General features: G+C 35.5%; 1 protein-coding gene across 2 annotated transcripts in view; it reads right to left on the bottom strand.

The window, feature by feature from the left end:
• The window catches only part of EPHA6 (EPH receptor A6), an 852,931-nt gene that overhangs the window by 230,431 nt on the left and 610,302 nt on the right, over positions 1-12,198 (bottom strand). For both annotated transcript variants that reach the window (XM_029939169.1, XM_029939170.1), the window contains one exon: positions 1,533-1,641. In XM_029939169.1, the coding sequence (XP_029795029.1) occupies positions 1,533-1,641 (109 nt within the window). The remainder of the gene's footprint in view (positions 1-1,532; positions 1,642-12,198) is intronic.

Here is a 12,198-nt window from a genome sequence, read left to right as displayed (position 1 = left end):
TATGTTTTTTTTTCTTATTACTGTAGCTATCACTCTTCTATCAGTTAATCAGCCTCCCAAAGCAGGAGACTTGGAGACACTATTTATTACAAGAGCAATACTATGTGTATTTATACCTAAAAATTTTAAGTAAATGTGGGGTAAATGTGCCCATTTTACAATTAATTTCATAAAAATGTCACCTTTTCAACTCAACCACATTAGAATATTCATGTGTTTCTTTGTTCCTAGGTAAGTTCTATAAAAGTGGGTTTGTTACACCTAGATCTGAGACCTTCAACAGGCAGCAGTTACAGTCAGTCAGGGACCCAACCTTGATAAATGCCTTCTCAGTATTTGTGAACTTATTGATCTATACTTTTAGCCTGCTCCAAAATTGTAGATAATAATTTTTCATACATGCATATCCTCTATAATTTAAAAATGAATTTTAATAAAATATTGGAATGTAAGTAGAATTTTTAAATGAATAAAACAAAAGGGGTTTTATTGTTTATTTACTGAATCACTGCCCCTAAAAGTAGCTTTTTGTTATTTGTTCATTATCAAATATCAACAATTCCAGTTGAGATGGTATACTTTAGCTGGTGTCATCATGGATGCTTATTTTTTGGCTGGCATTCTTATTGCACTTTTAAATTATGACATTGGGTTTTTTTTTTGCAGTATATGTGTTTTTCATATTATCAGGAAAACTTATGAGACATTCTTCTGTGCCTCTTTTGATAATCAAGAAAGAATTATTTTTCCCTTGTAGGAATAAAAATATGATCTGAATATATTCACAGTTTCTGACAAAAGCCTGGGCCTAATAACAAGGGTTACAGAAGAAATCTCTTATATGATTTCATACGTATTACCTTTACTCACATCTTTGTATAGTCAGTACCTGGCTCATGGTAACAATCCGATATATTTAAAAAGCAATAAATGGTTTTAATTGATTGTTATACCAAATGTGTGCAAAAATAGAAATATAGAATTTAGATGGTTGAAGCAGTCTGACTAGCTTGTCAGGATTCAAATGTAGGTCTTTTGCTCTGTTCAATTTATTGTTACTTTAAATTTTCATCCTTATTACCTTAAAGTAAAGAAATACCAGATTTATAAAACCAATGAATATAATTCTAATATAGATCCTTTCAACATTTAATGGATAAATATAACAAATTTTACAACACTAAATTTATAAAGAACTTTTATATAAATTCTGTTGAATTATTTTTTTTTCTCCAGGAAAAATTTCTTTCATGGTGTAATTTGAATGTAGTAAAGGAAAAACTTATTGAGTAAGAATTTATCTTTCATAGTTTTCAAACTATCACATCTTTTGTTGCTTCCATATTCAGAAGCCTACTGATACAGAGAGCTAGACTCGGTGATTCTGTTATCATATAAACTGCAGTCAGAGCAGTCTGCCCTGATACCTTTTTCTCTCATAGTTTGCTACATTTAAAAGCATATGTATTCACAGTATTATAAGAGAACGGTTATTCACAAATCATGGAAATAATCTGGTATGCTTCCGTTACCTCCCAGTGATTAAGAAGAACAAAGTAAGAATGACGAGGAGCGTAAATCCCCCAACAGCTGCGGTGGCTATCACGAGAATCTGTCCCTGTTCAGCCGCCATGTCAGAAGCTGAAACACAAATACAATATTAAAATTTCCCTGGGTGACATTTCACTAACAAGATTATTTTACAACTTAGTATATGCTTGAAAATATGGTGATGGAGACCAAAAATTTCCACCATATTTAATTTAAATATTATTGCTAATTTATTTCCTTAAACACTTGAATTAACAGACCGGGCTTTATACACTGTTTTGGTGTCTGTTTCAGCAAAGAGGAAAGACAATTGTATAATTCATTTTAAGAATGACCTTTCTTATATATAATGGAGATTAATTTAAATAATAAAGTTAAGAACTCACACTTTATAGCACTGGGTATACATAGCAAGTTCTTAGACGTTTAGCAGTAATTTTAAAAAATGACATTTGAAAGCTTCTTTTTTTGAAGAAAAAACTAGGTAACATATGGTAACAACGTATTATTTCTTCCATTGACAAAACTGTAAAAACTACATGGTATGCATGTACTACTGCTGAGGAAACTTCTAAAATATATGACTTCAGTTAATCCATTGGCACTCCTCATTCTATGTGCTATTTAAGTTTTTAATTTTTTAATTTTTTGTTTTAGAGAGAGAAGGGCATGAGCAGGTGAGGGGCACAGGGAGAGGGAGGAGAATCCCAAGCAGGCTCCAAGCTCAGCATGGAGTCTAATGCGGGGCTGGATCCCATGAGCCTGGGATCATGACCTGAGCCAAAATCAAGAGTTGGCCACTCAACCAAATGAGCCACCCAGGCACCCCTGTATTACTGACGTTTTAATAAGAAATATTTTTTTATTGATGGGATATGAACAAGTGCTTCAAAATAGAAGTAAGAAAACTAAAGCCCAGAAAAGGTAAAGAACTTGCCTGAATTCAGACATGACCATCCCCAGAATTCAAGGTTTAGGTTTAGGTTTTATTTCCCCTTCCTATGTATGCTATAACTTGATATAATAATTCAGTTATTTGTCAATCCTCTAAAGTATTGAATCAACCAGTCCCTTTAATATCCTTTCACTAGAATAAGGCTTTATTTTTATTTTGATTTCTATAAAAATCTACTAATCAAATCATTTATATGCAGAAAACTGAATCAAATAATATAACTGAAAAACATGGGGCACTTTGGTGGCTCAGTTGGTTAAGCATCTGACTCTTGATTTTGGCTCAGGTCATGATTTCACAGTTTGTGAGTTCAAGCCCCATGTCCAGCTCTGCACTGAAAGGGCAGAGCATTCTTTGCATTCTCTCTCTCTCTCTCTCTCTCTCTCTCTCTCTCTCTCTCTCTCTCTGCCTTTCCCCTGCTCATGCTCACTGTCTCTCTCTCTCAAAATAAATAAATAAACTTGAAAAAAAGAATATAACTGAAAAACAAACCATTTAACTGTCTACCATAATAATTCATTAAACTTGGGTACTTTAAGATTTTCATAGAAGTAGTTCTTGTGGGAATCAAGTAGGCAGTATACTATGTGCAAATTTATAACCAGTAATAACTTCTTCATAAAAATGACAAATCTCGTAGGAAATTTCTGAACATTAAAAGCTACTGTTAAGAAACCAGTCACAGCATTTAAGAGGCTTTTAAAGAAGAAGTCTCAATGTAAATAAAAACAGCTGCCACTTATGTTCAGTTTTCAGTAAGAAATCTATTAAGTCTTGGAATTAGATTTTAGTCACTATGATTTAATTAAGATATTTTCAGTCATCTATTTCTTTTAGCTCAAAATCTGTGCAGAAGTAAGTTAAAGAGCTGTATCTTACCCAATAAATAATGTGCATAAGATTTTTTATTAGGTCCTCAATGAATTTCCTAATCTTCAAAATAGCTCTGATATTGTAGGAATTAATGAGTGCTCTAAAATGTCACATTTCACATTAAAATTATTGAAAAACATATTATAAGGGATAGATGTTACAGTAAACAACATTAATCTCTTAAAGACACAGAAGATGCCATTTAAAAAGAAAACATTTACTTGGCAACTGCTGTATTTGTAAAATATATAATATAGTTCAAGAGTTTTAAATCTGCAGCCTCTATTTTCACAGTAGCTAGGAGCAAATCATTTACTGAGCCCGTATATTCAAAGTTCAGATGGGAAAGATTATGTAATTGGACATTTTGAGACTCAGATTACTTTGTTATAGAACACTGTGTTTGCCTTAAAAAACTGGTTAGCAAACTGCCAGTTTTACTAATATATCTTAGTTCTCACACTTATGATTACATATTTATAAACTTTGCTTCCATTAAAGTTTTAACTGAATAACAGAATATTCAGTTGTGTCACTTTGAAAAATGCATATGCCTGTAAAATTGTTTCCTAAACTTCTGTACTAGAAATCCTAAACATTCTTCCTTGGAGATTGGCATACAGTTGAACATTGAACACACAAGTTTCAACTGTGTGGGTCCACTTACATGCAAATGTTTTTTGATACAGTAAAATACTGTGAGTGAACCTTCTGTTAGGACTTTTTGTTAACATTTTCTTTGCTCTAGCTTACTTTACTATAATAATACAGTATATAATACATATAATATATAAATATCTGTTAATTGACTGTTTATGTTATTGGTAAGACTTCCAGTCAACAGTAGGTTATTAGAAGGTAAGTTTTTGGGAAGCCAAAAATTATGTGTGGATTTTTGACTGGGTGGGGCAAAGGGGTTATTGGTGTCTCTAATCCTTGCACTGTTTATGATTCATTTATATGTAAATATATAAGTCATTTGAAATAAGAGGATGCAATATTATATCCTGGGGGTAAAATGCCATGGATTATGGGGCTGGGATAATTATGAAAACATTAGGAATATCATCATCACCAACAGCCACTATTCATTTCATACCAAATTTATCTGCACAATAGTCTTAATCGATAGGTACTATTATTATTCCTAGTATAGGCAGTTATATTACTTGCTAAAGTCATACTTCTTGTACACAGGAAAGCTGACAAACCAGTCTTGATTTGTCAGGCTCCAGGCCCATGCTATTGCCAGTATTTTACACTACCATTTTCACTAACAGAACAGATAGCCAAATCTAGCTCTTTTGTGGGTCCTAGAACAATCATAGTCTTGACTGACCTTGGTTTCATGTCTGTAAAATGAGAATGCTGAATTAAATGTTTTTGTCACAATCATTCAGAGCTATTTTACTATGATTCTATGTTACCCATAAGAGCTACAAATATTGAGAAAAGAAAGATTTGCCATATGTAAAGTAAGAGAAACACTCAGAACCTTTGTTGCTAATCTTGGTCCTGACAGGGATAATTTCTGTTTTCTTGTTATATTAGTGTTGGTCAATCACGGAGCTCTGACTCTATCTCAGGATGAAGTCTACAGCCTTTAACTTTGCTCACGTGGCTCTCTACAAATGACTCTAAATGTATATCTTCAGATTAATCTCTTATCATTCTCTGTGTTGAGTTTCTTCCAGATCCTTGAAATGTGCCAAGCTCCCTTTCATGGCCAATTCGTATTTAATACTCCTACATGAACATCTCATAATTTGGAAAGCTTTTTTTGCTTGTTTAGATTTAATTAGGTCCCCAGACTTATGTTCCCATAGCTCTTGGACTACTTCTACCAACACATTTCTATCATGTTTTACTGAAATTATTTTTTTTATAACCTGTCTTTTCAATTAGACTACAAATTCTATGAGAGGAGGGGGTTAGTCACTATAGAATCTGTATTAAGTTGAATGATGACATCCCCTCCACCCTCTCTCTGCCCCTACCAAAAACAACAACAACAACAACAACAACAACAACAAACAACTAAGAAAAACAAAAAGACTATTTGTAGGCACAAGTAAGTTCCTTAACTTACTACTACTCAACTTGTATTAGCTGGGTGGGCCCAAATCCAATGACAAGTGTCCTTATAAAAGACAAAGTAGAGAAGTCCATGTGAAGACAGAGGCAGAGATTAGACTTATGCAGCGACATGCCAAGGAATGCCTGGAGCCACCAGAACCTAAAAAGGCAAGGAAGGATTCTCTCCTAGAACCTCAGGAGAAAGTATGCTTCTGGCCTCTATAACTGTGAGAAAATAAATTTCTGATGTGTGTGTCATCTGCTGTCGTAGCTCTCAGAAACTCATCCATCCAGTATTCAACCAATACGACCTGATGCACAGTAGTAGTTCAATAAATTTATTTTGAACAAATGGATTTTAGGTGATTCTGGTTAAAAAAAGAAGTTGGATTGACCTGGAATTATCCATATCCTCACCTTTCATTTGATATGTAATGATTTACCCTGAAGGTAGTTATATGTATGTGAAGTAAGTCCACCCAATATAATTTTAATCAGAAGATGCAATTTTTCTGTATGCTTGGAGATAATACTTTCCAGAAGGCAGGAGCTGCTAGAAAGTACAGACTTCTACATTTAATCAAGTTAAGTCGATTAAACTTAGAAACGTGAATCTAAGGTTAAGAATGTATTAGCTCATTCAACAAATGTTTATTGAGAACCTACCACATGGCAGACACTGAGATAAAGACTGGATATTCAGTTACTGACTTTATGGTTTTATAGTTCATGGGAAAGGTAGACAATGAATAAATAATTATAAGTGTAAAAAAACTGTTAGAAAAGGGGTACATGGGTGTGCTCTGGAAAAGAATAAGAAGGCTTTAGCAACGAATCAGTAAATGGCAGTTACGAAATACAATTGATCCTTGGACAATATGGGAGTTACGGTGCCAATTCCTATGGTCGAAAATCACCCTAAAGCTTTTGATTCCCCCCAAACTTAACTACTGGTAAATAGTTATAGCCTACTGTTGACTGGAAGCATTGCTGATAACACAGACAGGTTAACACACATTTTGTATGTTATATGTATTATATGCTGTATTCTTATAATAAATTAAGCTAGAGAAAAGAAAATATTAGGAAAATCATAAGGAGGAGAAAATATATTTACAGTACTGTTTATAGGCAATGCTCTGAGTGGTCCTGTGGATCTGTCTTGCTTCAACAATGTTTGGACAGAACAGACCTAGGACACCCCTTTTTCCTCCAGCCTCCAGCCACCCTCCAAATCCTTTTCCAGTCACAGACTTTGAAATCATAATCTCAGCCACCATCTGCCTCTGGGACCAGCCAATACTATTTTTTTGAGCTTAGCTCCTTATTGCTGATCAACCTTGAGCTCCCAGATTCATCAGAATTATCCCACCGAGGTGGAGGCTGGCCAACATGTGTCTGCAGGCTTCCTACACCTACTTCTCTCTGGGCTTTTATTTCCGCCTCGACAATGTGGCTCTAGAGGGCATCAGCCTCTTTAGTAAGTTGGCTTAGGAGAAGTGGGAAGGCGCTGAGGAACTCTGGAAGATGCAGAACCAGCAGGGATGGTCAGGCCCTCTTCCAGGACCTGCAGAAACTGTCCTAATATAAGTGGGATAAAACCCTGGATGCCTTGGAAACCAACAGGCAAGCCACCGTGGTCCGTGAAGAAGAACCTGAACCATGCCCTGTGGGGTCTGAGTGCCCCGGGTTCTACCTTTCACACCCCTGTTTTTGTGACTTCTTGTAGAACCACTTCCTGGAAGAGGAGGTGAAACACATCAGGAAAATGGCAACCACCTGACTACCCTCCACAGGCTGGCTGGTGGCCCAGGCTGGGCAGGGCGAGTATTTCTCTCTCTTTTTTTTTTTTTTTTTTTTAATTTTTTAAATGTTTCTTATTTATTTTTGAGAGACAGAGACAGCGCGAACAGGGGAGGGTCAGAGAGAGAGAAGAAGACACAGATTCAGAAGCAGACTCCAGGCTCTTAGCTAGCTGTCAGCACAGAGCCCGATGCGGGGCTCAAACCACCAACAGTGAGATCATGACCTGAGCAGAAGCCAGACGCTTAACCGACTGAGCCACCCAGGTGCCCCGCGAGTGTCTCTTTAGTAGGCTCACCCTCAAGCATAACTATGAGCCTCCAGAGCCTACTGGCCCTTGAAGGGCCTCTCCAGCATCCCCCTGGTGTCAGGACTTCTTCCTGAGCCTCTCCCTGCAGCTCCTATGCAGCTTTTTAACCACTCTGGAGCCTTCTCCCAAGCCTTGGACCAAATGAAAATAATAAAACTTTTCGCAGAAAAAAAATTAAAAAACATTGAAATACAATCTGTGTCTAAGTGGATCTGCACAATTCAAACCTGTGTTGTTTATGTGTTAAGAGAAGGAGGAGGAAGAGGAGAAGCAAGAGGAGTTATTCCTTGGTTAGAGGCCTCAAAGACCTGATAATTTAAGTAGACACTTAGAAAATAAACCATAACAGCATCTACCAAATGGATTCCAGAACAATACAGTATAGCTAACAAATGCTCCTGCCATGAGTGAAAACTTGTCTGCTTGTACCATCTATTCATTTTTCAATCCTAAAAATATACATTTCTAATTAGTTTTGTAGGAGAGAATGTATATCATTTACTCCTGTAAGTAACTCCCTAGAGAACAAACCTGTCTTTAAAAAGATACAATGAAATCCAGGTAAGGAATGAAATTTATTTGTGACTAGTTGATTGGAAATGCCTCTTTGCTTAATGGAATGAAGTTGTAGTCTTGGGAAAATACAGGTATACTGAAATAATTATTTCATTGTATGGTTTGGAAAGAGGCACACTTCCTTAAGAGGCAGAAAGAGATGCAAAGTTATTACTGATTAAGAGCTCAACACCTAGTCAATACTTGGCATAAGTCAGGATGCCATTATAAAGGAGGTTTGCTTTAGTTGTTTCTATTTAAAGAGAAAAAACTTGAAGCTCTTTACTTGGAATCCAAACACTTTAAAAAATAGACTGAAAAAAAGAAATTTCATGTCTTTAGGAAAGTATTGGAGAAAAGCAATTTGGCTATTTTTAAGCAAAGAATTTTCTTCTACAGAGACATGATTTTGTCTCTCCGTAATCAAGATTATTCTAGTTTATATTTACATTTCAAAGTAAAATCTGTTATTTGTATGCTGTGTCATTTTCTGTGGAATAGCTCTTTAAAGTTAACTCTTTTCTGTTTTGAACATCTTTTTAAAGTTATTGAAGAGAGCAGTTACATATTTTTTTTTGAATAAAGTGTTTCTCAAAATGCTGCCCAGGGAAATAAATGGTGGTATATATTTGTTTCATGTTCACGTATTTTATTTATGACTCCCAGTTCTTGATGAAATGTCAAAATTTCAAATGATATTATCACATCATTTCACCAAAATTATTTTTTAAAGCACAGCAGAAATCCCAACAATGTAATAGTTTGATAGTACCCAGTAAATTAATCTTAAGGTTTATTGACAACCAATGCAGGAAATTCTTAGCATTTTTTTTCAGAGAAAAAAAAAACCTCTTAGGCCATATACTGTAATTAGGATTAGTTTAACCCTGTAAAGATTTAGCAATATATAATGGAGACTAATTAATCTGTAAAATCTCAACACTATATGGTTATACAGACATATGAGTTTGACATATGAATGAAAGCTGAGGATATATTTCTTAGATAAACATAAACTTGTGACTTTGTAGATGATGCTGTTATTCTCTTGGCTACCCAGACTTGAAATGTACGGTCATATTTGATTCTGCCCTCCCCTACAGCTCCAAGTCCAGAGTCAAATATTTATTACGTCTTATATTATCTTGTGTTTACCATTGGCACAGCCTCATGTCAGGCTTCAGCCTCACAGGATTAGACTACTTTTATATTTTTCTATTAAACTGGCTTTCTAGAGTATCTCTTCCCAATCCATCTCACATTATGTGGACACATAATTACCTTCAAAATAATATTTAAAAATATTCGGAATCTCCCCCAGTGCCTAGAGGGTAAAATCATCCCCTTCAGAGACTACACCATTTTGGAGATGTCCAGGCCTGAAACCTTGCACTGAGCCTTCCCACAATTCTCACCTTTGCCTTCACATTAATCACTTATCCTGTCATTACTACACTTTTAAAATTAATTTTTAATGTTTACTTATTTTTGAGATAGAGCACAAATGGGGGGAGGGGCAGTGAGACAGAGGGAGACACAGAATTGGAAGCAGACTCCAGGTTCTGAGCAGTCAGCACAGAGCTGCACATGGGGCTCAAACCCATGAACCATGAGATCATGACCTGAGTCAAAGTCGGACACTTAACCGACTGAGACACCCAGACACCCCTCTCATTACTACATTTTAAGTATTTCTTAGATTCATCCCCTGTCTCTCCTGTCTCCCCAACTATTCCTATCCTCATCTTATCCCACAGATATTAATTCAGCTAGATGGCAACTTCATTTATGTGGATTGCAGTGGAATAATAGCAAGATGGACAAAAAGAACTCCTGAAAAGACATCTGATGGATGTTTACATAGTTTATTCCAAAAACAGCTTTGATGCCTCATACTCTTACTTCAGAGGTGTTTATTGATTTCCAAGTTCACAAAACAGTATTGTAGAAGTAAATTAAGTAAATTGAGGCCAGGGATGATATACCTAAAGAGAGAGAATTGAACAGAAGTGCACACTGGTAGGCTGACCAACAGAAGAACTGAGAAAACTAAAAATCTGACATAAGATTCCATGATATACAGTATTCAGGAGCAAAGAATTTAGGATCAAACATCCTTGTAAAATTCAGGGAACAAAGAAGGACACAGTATGTTATAATTGAAAGCAATAATACGATCATGTAAGGTGAATTAAAAATGCTAAATTATGTCCAAGAATTTTTATTTAAAAGGGAAGATTGTGGATGCATGATTAGAAAAGTATATCTTTACAAAATATTTAAAAATCAATAGTAAAAATAATGTTTTTAAGACCAAACTTCTGTCTGAAAACTTCAACTATCAAAAATAGTTCAATTTCTGAGGATTTCAGGGTTTGGGGCTCTTGAAATAAGAAGAAATAAGCTTCTTGAGAGCAGAAATAATATCTTTCAACTTACTAGATCACATGGGATTAGTAGAGTGCCCTACACAGTCTAGAAATTAATAAGTATATGTGTTTCATGAAGAAGAGATAAGTAGTGCGTTCTAGATATAAGGGTTAAGTGCCCTGGCTAAGGAAGTGTTTGCACATATGATGTATACAGTAATGCTCATGTTTTAAAGTGTTCAAATTACATAAATTACCCTTACACATTTGTATTTTGATATTTAGTATGTTCAGAGGTAAGTTAATAAAAATGCTGTGATTGATTTTTTAAACGTTTATTTATTTTTGAGATAGAGAGCACCAGCGGAATAAGGGCAGAGAGAGAGGTGGACTGAGGATTGGAAGCAGACTTCCTATTCACCCCGGTGAGCTTGTGAGCCTGAGGACGGCTCAAACTCATTAACTGTGAGATCATCACCTGAAGCAAAGTCTGACGCTCCAACTACTGAGCCACCCAGTGCCCCTGTGAGTTAAATATTTTTATTCAAATACCTGCCTAAGCTTTGGATGAAATAAATACTTAGAGGAAGAGGTAATGGCACGGTATTGTATAAGCATGTTTCTTTCACATTCATTCAATATTTGATGCCATTTACAACAGGAACAATAACTTCTAACATGAGAGAGAAAGGAAGAGGGGGAGAAGAGGAGAGGGAGAGAGGGAGGATGGCCAGAGATTCTCTGTTCCATTCACGTATGCCAGTTACTAAATTCTCAGCTGGACGGGAAAAAAAAGCATCATGGGTCATATATATTGAAGTAGGGACCTTTAGCTGAGATTATGTTTTTTCAGAAAGTGATTTCGCCGCTGTGCTTTCTTTCTCTGGTCTGCCAGTTCTCCAGAAACAATGCAATTCAGTACATCAGACTGTGACTACATTGGGACACAGATTTCAAGATCCACTCTTCTTGTGACCTTAATTTACTTGTCAGATTAAAATGCCAAATGACACAGGAATAATTGGAAAATGTGAGTTTGGTACAACTTGATGGACAGGCAGAAGCAGAGGCAGGTAGGCAGCATGATGAAACGCTTTTGGTCTCTCTTTTTTTTAAAGATTCTGGCATGCATCAATAAACGGTCAAGATGTCTTGACATGCAGGCTTCATGTGACAAATATCAAAGAACAAAGAAAAGTGATTGAGGCATTTAAACACCTGGAGCTGTTGTTAACATTGTAAATGTTAAGGATTTAATTGGTAATTGTCTGTATTTCATATTGTTACATGCAGTTGAGACAGGTCTTTGATAACATATTTTGTAAATGAAATATGTATGCCTTTATACATACATACTTAATTTTTTAAGATCCAGTGTACAATACAATTTCCTTACAAATTTCAAAAATTCTCTGGTACCAATGATGTTCAATTTCAAAAGACTATCCAATATGTACCATAATATTAATAGTATTTGCATATTAGTAGTCATACATATGCACTTCTATATAATAGTGTGGCTTGAGGTAAATAGCTTTGTGATTAAATGTATAGCCATTAGAGATCACGTGTTTCATAAGGCTTATAAACTCAAAGCTTTATTTAGAATCTATTTTTCATAGGACTGCCTAGGTGGCTCAGTCAGTTAAGCATCCAACTCTTGATCTCATGGTTGTGACCTCATGGTTCGGGAGATCTAGCTCCAC

Source organism: Suricata suricatta, chromosome 5 (assembly GCF_006229205.1).
Source record: "Suricata suricatta isolate VVHF042 chromosome 5, meerkat_22Aug2017_6uvM2_HiC, whole genome shotgun sequence".
Taxonomy (NCBI): Eukaryota; Metazoa; Chordata; class Mammalia; order Carnivora; family Herpestidae; genus Suricata; species Suricata suricatta.
Note: the sequence above shows the minus strand (reverse complement) of the source record. Positions and strands in the feature narration are given on the sequence as shown.